A 7,039-nucleotide genomic window follows, 5' to 3' on the forward strand; every position below is an offset into this window, starting at 1 on the left:
TCAACACAAATGATATAAAAAGAATTTGGGCAGAAGTAATAAGAGAAAACTTTCCAAATATGGGGAAGCAACCTGACATTCAGATAATCGAGGCATATACAACTTCAAATAATATAAACCCAATTAAATCTACACCCAAACATATAATAATCAAGATCCCAGAAATTCAGCAAAAGAACATACTAAAAGCCACCAAAGAAACAGATCATGTTTGAAGGAAAACCCATCAGAATAACTGCAGATTTCTCATCACAAACCATCAAGTCAAGAAGAGCATGAAGTAAAGTATTTCAGGTTGTACAAGAAAACAAATTCCAACCCAGACTGATATACCCTGGAAAACTCTTTCAAGTTTAATGGAGAAGTAAGATACTTCCATGACAAAGAACAGCTAAATAATTTCATGACAACCAAACCAACCATACACAAAGTACTAAAATGCTTTCTAGAAAGGGATTAAAATGATCACAACTCCAAGAATGACAACAGAAAGAACCCACCAAATAGGGCAAACAAACACAGGAAAAGTAGGAACCTAGAGCGGGAAGATAATATGACAAACATAAGCCAGTACATATCAATTATAAACATCAATGTAAATGGACTCAATTCACCAATTAAAAGATTGACAGAATGGATCAAGAAACAAAACCCAACAATTTATTGTATACAAGAAACACATTTAACCCAAAAAGAAATTTACAGGCTGAGAATGAAAGGATGGAAAACAATATTATATGCTCCAAGAACTCAGAAAAAAAGCAGGGGTGGCTATCCTGTTCTCAGACAATCTGAACTTCAAACCAAGAATGACCAGGGGCTGGTGAGATGGCTCAGTGGTCTAAAGCACCTACTTAGAGCAAGTTTAGCAAAGCACAGGGATTGCGGTTCAATCCCCCAGCACCACATGCCAGCCAGCCCCACCCCCTGGTGGGCTGAGCTGGCCACAAACACACATACACAAATTAAAAAAAATAAAAAAATAAAAAAGATGAAAAAAAAACCAAGAATGACCAAAGGAGATAAAGAAGGTCACTATATACTGGTTAGGGGAAAACAGGCTATTCCCACCTCTCTCTGCTTCCCAGCCACCGTGGATGGAGCACCTTTTCCTCTACCTAGACCTAGTTAAGAGTTTGGAAAGATCTGGAAATGCCGGCTAGACAGGCCCTACAATGCAGTAAACCAAGACTGACAGAAGATTCTGTTCAAGATTTAGAAGACCAGAATGCTGACAAGAATGCAAACTTCAGAGAGGCCCAGAAGCTGGAAACAAGGCTCCATTGACAGCTGGCCTACACAAGCAATGCATGTAACTTTCTGGTAGAAAAATCTGTCTTCAATTCACCTATGTCTTGAGGCTTTGTGGGAGACTAAGACTAAGAGTATACTGCTTACCTAGCAAGCACAAAGTCCTGAGTTCAATCTCCCAAACCAAAAAAGGTAAAAAAATAAAAAGGTATACTGTTTAATTTGCTGGAGGTAATTTATTTATTTTTAAATTTAATTTAGGTATATAAAGTAAATCCATATTAATACGATGAGCTGTAAAAGGCTCAAGTCAATAACTTCTGGGGATAACCCACTAATATTATAGACTGCTAGACAATGTTAGATTGTTTAGTTGAGTTCAAACACCTAGAGTATTTAGATGCCAATGGAATATTCACCTCTGACAGGACAAAAAAAGGATACAAAGGAAAGATCATTTTGTATTTATATTAACAAAATAGGATAAATTTACAGCTACTTTCGCTTAATTCAATGAGAAGAGGTGTGCTAACAGTGTTCGGACAGAACATCCTGTCTGCTTCTTGTGCTATGGTGGGTACCTGTATTACACAGTGCTGTCCTTGGCACAGCTGCTCAGATCACAGGCATTAGCACACTGAGTTAGTCAAGGTGAAAACTCTACATATTAAGTGCTAGTTTTTAAAAAAATGAAGGAAAATTTTAGTGCAATCACTTCAGTCATCCTGTATATATACTTGCATGTTTTTCCCCTTGCCTTTTTTTTTTCCGTCTTTTCTCCTTTCTCTCATCTTTATTTTTTAATCCTTAAGTTCCATTTCTTTCCATTTTACTATATCTGTTATACCTCTCAGATTTTATTTCGTCTTTCGGGTTCTTACACTAGGGAGACAACATGGTATTTACACACATGTGTCTGATTTAATCCACTTATGAGTATGGACTCTAGTTACATCCACTTACTTATGAAGGCTTTTTTTTTTTCTTAATTTTAGGGAAGGGGCTACAGGGTGTTCAAGGTCTCACTACTAGATCAAACTTGTAGTGATCCGCCTGTTTACAGCCTGCCAAGAGCTGGGATTATAGGCGCACACCACTATGCCCAGTCTCAACTGCCATCTCACTGTGCCCCGGGGTTGGGGCTGGGACGGCAGGCCTGGGGATCAAACCCCGGGCCCCTGCGCCTGCTTGCAGGTGCTTTAATCTGCTGAGCTATTTGGCCAGCCCCCTATGAAGGCTTTGAGTTTGTCTTTCTTTATTACTAAGTAATACTCCATTGCATAAAAATACCACATCTTTTTCATCCATTCCTCGGGTGATGGGCATTTTGGTCGCTTCCAAGATTGCTGGAGGAAATTTAAATCAGCTTAACATTCAGGTTGTGGCGTAGGTACCACTGGGGACTTCTAGTCAGACTTACGTTGAGAGAGAAATCTGTATCACTAAATAAATACATCAGAGGAAAAGCACCAAATCAATAATCTAAACTCCCACTTCAAGAACTTAGAAAAAGATCATAATAAACTCAAAACAACCAACAAATATACTTCCACAGAAAAAAATTAAGATCAGAAATCATTTATATTGAAAACCAAAAAAAAAAAAAACCAATGAGACAAAGAGCTGATTCACTGAAAAGAAAAATGAAGTTGACAAACTATTAAGAGTGTCAAAGGAGACTAGGGAGCTAGCTCAGCAGTCTAAGTGCCTGCCTGACAAGCACAAGGACCAAAGTATGATTCCCATGCTATGCTGGCTGGATGCACTGTGCCAGCCACTGAAACCAGGCATGGTGGCTCACACCCATAATGCCAGCGCTGAGGAGGCTCAGACAGGAGGATCACTAAAAGTGTGAACTGTGTAGTGAGACCGTGTCTAATCAACCAATAAATCAATAAATTTTTAATAAAAAGTGACAAAGGAAAGGGTCACAACACAAATTACCAATGTTAGGGTTGAAATGGGATAGCATTACAGTCTATTCATTTAAATTTGACAACTACAAGAAATAGTTCAATTCTTTAAACTGCCCCAAATAACACAACATAACATGAGTATCCTAATAAATATTATGGGACTGAATTTGTAATTTGAAAACATCCAAAAAGGATACCTTTTGGCCTAGCTGGTGTCATTTAAGAATTTTACCATTTAAACAATTAATACAAATTCCACACTTCCAATTTATTTTATAAAGCTAGTATTTCCCTGATATGAAATCAAAGACAGTATTGCATGTGGCAACTACAGGTCATTAGCCCTTTTTTTTTTTTTTTTTTTCCAGAACTGGGGATTGAACTCAGGCCCTTGTGCTTGCCAGGGAAGTGCTTATTCTACTGAACCATCTCCCCAACCCCCATAGCCCTCTTATAGTAGCCTTAAAAACAAAACAAACAAACATCAATAAAATTATGGAAAAAGAACTCACCAAACAGGGCCAGGGAGATGGCTCAGTGGAATAAGCACTTCCCTGGCAAGCACAAGGGCCTGAGTTCAATCCCTGGTTCTGCCAAAAAGAACAAAAAACAAAGAACCTCTACTACTTATGGTAAAAACCAGAATTTTATAATAATAGAAACAGGGAAAAGAAGGTCTATTTATATAACTATTACTGAACAGAGCACTAAAGTAACCTAACAAGACAAAACAAAAATTAAACAAGAACACAGTGATACAATCTGTCAAAATAAGGCTGGAAAGAAAAGGCAAGCAGATTTTTAAGGGTTTAAAATTGTCTCTATTTGCAAATGATATGATTATGCAGAAAATTTCAAAGAATTCCAACTCTTAAATGAATGTATCACGGTCACAGAACATAAGGTAAACATACAAAAATGAATTGCATTTCTGTATAGTACTAATAAATATCCAATAAGATTTACATACAATGATCATCTACAATCCCCCAAAAATTGCATACAATGGTACGCTGAAAATGCTAAAGAAACCAAAGGGAATATAAAGAAATATAGGAAAATACCACGCTCACGAAGTGGAAGAGTCAAAATAGTAGACACTAATTCTCACTGAAGTTTCAGGTCTTATCCGAGTTCCTATCAAAATCTCAGCAATTTCTTTTGTAGATATAGTCTATTCAAGTGAATTTCACAACTGGAGAGAATAGCTCTACTGGACTCTTTTGGAATATTTTGCTGAGTTCACACACCTATAATATTCAAATGACGTAACTAAACAAAAAGGGGATATATAAATGTCCACTTTGTATCTGTGTATTCAAAATGGTTAGGATATATAGTTACATCCTCTTAATGAATAGAGGGATTTGTTGTAATAGTGTTTGTAAATAGGATATCATGTCTGCATCTTGTCCAGCAAATAACCACTAGGAAGAGAATATGCAATGTGTTAATTATTGAAACTGTTCTATCAATTTGATTTGAAACTGTCTCTTTGCTATTTGTTTCTCAATAAAATTATGGAGAAAAATAAAAAAAATTCTTCGAGATGATTCTAAAATTTATAAAAGCAAAGAACTAGAATGACTAATATCTTTTTTGAAAATAGAGGAATAAAGTAGGAGGAATCAGTCTATACAATGTGAAGACTGACCCAGCTATATGAATCACAGCGTATGGTTCTGTGGAACCCAGAAATAGAACCACCTAAGTATGTTCAACTGACTTTTGACAGAAATACAACAAGCTGGTATGATGGTGACTGAAATTCCAGCACTCTGGGAGGCTGAAGCAGGAGGATTGCAAGTTCAAGCCCAAGTTGGGCAATTTAGTGACTTAGTATGACCCTACCTCAAAATTTTTTAAAAAGTAAATAAAATGCCACCGTAAGTCAAAAGAATGGCCACCTGAAGGCTGACATAAGAGGAAAATTAATTCTACATGGGCCATGCGATTAGATATAAAGTGTAGTCTGTAACACTTGGGGGAAAAAGATAAGAGAAAAATCTTTGGAATCTAGGGTTAGGCAGAGAGCTCTTAAGCTTGACACCAAAAGAAAACTCCATAGAAGGAAAACTTTGTTAAATGAATCTCATAAAAATTTAAAACTTCTGCTTTGTAAAACATCCTATTAATTTTAATGAAAAGACACACTACAAATTAAGAGGAAAAACTGCAAATCACCTACTTGAAAAGGGACTAGGATACATAAACACTGTACACTCAACAGCAAAATACCTATCCAACCATAAAAAGGATAAAAAAGAAATGAGGGCAAAGCAACAGAAAAAATGGCAAATATACATATAAAAGGCTTCCAATATAACTGGCCACTGTGGAAATACACTTAAAGCCGCAGGAATTATCACGGCATATCTACCAGAATGGTTACAGAAAGCAGCAACACTAACCGCTGACAAGGATGGGAGGAGCTGGATCTCTTATACACTGCTGGCAGAAATTAAAACGGGCCAATAGCGTGGTCCCTCTGGGAACCAGTCTGGCTCTATGATGTATGTAAAACTAAACTCACAGACAGAGATGGTGGCTCATAAGACACTCTCAGCACTCTGGAAGGCTGAGATAGGAGGCTTACAAATTCGAACCCCAAGAACATAGGGCTCAGGGAGACCCTGTCTCAAACAATTAAAAAAAAAAAAAAAAGCTGGAAATACAGCTCAATGTGAAGGCCTTGGTTTGCAATTTCCAGTATCGAAATAAAATATACTTAAGTATGCAATTGCCAAACGATCCAGCAGCTGTATTCCTAACATTTATTCCAGAGAATTAATGATTTACGTTTACACTGTTACATTAGGAACTACAGGAATGTTTATTGTAGCCCTATTTATAACAGCCCAAACTGGAAACAAACCTTGGTTTCTTTCAAAGTCTGTTACTCCATACCATGGAATACCACTCGGCAAAACTACTGATACAGTACTAGCAATAACCTAGATGAATTTCTAGAAAGTTTGCTGAGGGAAGAAACCCAATGGCGTTCTCGCTAGGTGTCCCCGCCACACGCCTGCCTCCCCCCCCCCCCCCATCCCCCGGGCACAGAGACTGGGCAACTGTCCCAGCAGTCCACACAGAGACTTCTCCAAACATCTGACCGGGTAGAGAGGACTGTCCAGACTGTTGGACACATCTCTGCCCTCGCAGCCACCATCGGAACCGTCTGGGCCAGAGCGCTAGGACCAGGAGTTCTAAAACTGGCCTCGGAGAGCTCTACACACTTTACTAGCAGGGCATTCACAGCAGTATTAGAAGCTAAAATGGAACGTTTTCCAAGGCTAGACCCGCGCAGGGTGATCACCCACCACACGCCCCAGGAAGTCCACGCACACACGCCGGCGCGCGGAGACAAAGGCGGATCCCCGGAGAACCCCCTTCTGCCCGCCGAGCCACCCACAGCGCGCCCCAGGTCCACGGGCCAGAGCGCGGGGCGCTCCTTCCAGCGCAGACCTCGCGGCCGGAGGGCTCGGCCTGGGAGCTGCGGAGGACCGCAGGGCTGCGCGAGGGGACCCCGAGAGGAGGGTGGGCCGCGCCCAGCCCACCAGCGCCCCGCTGGAGCTCCCGGGCAGGCGGGCCAGGACCCGAACCCCTCGCGGGCCGGGCGCATCATTTACGCGGACAAGCGGGCAGCAGCCGGCACTCGGGAGCCCCGCAGGCTAGGAAGGCTTCGGGGGGAACCTACAGACTCCGGGGCTGCGGAGGGGCGCCGGGAAGCCCACAACTCCGGCCGCGAAGTTTTGGGGGTCCCCCAGAGGGCGCGGACTCACCCCGCCCCGCGCGTCATCGGTGGCGGCCATGGCCGGGCGGGCGGGCAGCGAGCGGCGGTGTCCCCCGGCCCGACCCTAGCGCGTCCC

The 7,039-nt window shown here is 41.1% G+C and overlaps 1 protein-coding gene across 1 annotated transcript in view; it reads right to left on the reverse strand.

Annotated features, from left to right (window-relative positions):
- Positions 1 to 7,033, reverse strand: part of Sept10 (septin 10) — a 59,857-nt gene extending 52,824 nt beyond the window's left edge. Inside the window, exon 1 of the mRNA XM_023717376.1 lies at positions 6,953 to 7,033. Within this exon, the coding sequence (XP_023573144.1) occupies positions 6,953 to 6,982 (30 nt within the window). The 5' untranslated portion in view covers positions 6,983 to 7,033. The remainder of the gene's footprint in view (positions 1 to 6,952) is intronic.
- Between the last annotated feature and the right edge of the window lie 6 nt (positions 7,034 to 7,039).

The sequence above is a fragment of the Octodon degus genome, unplaced genomic scaffold, assembly GCF_000260255.1.
Source record: "Octodon degus isolate 3935 unplaced genomic scaffold, OctDeg1.0 scaffold00052, whole genome shotgun sequence".
NCBI lineage: Eukaryota > Metazoa > Chordata > Mammalia > Rodentia > Octodontidae > Octodon > Octodon degus.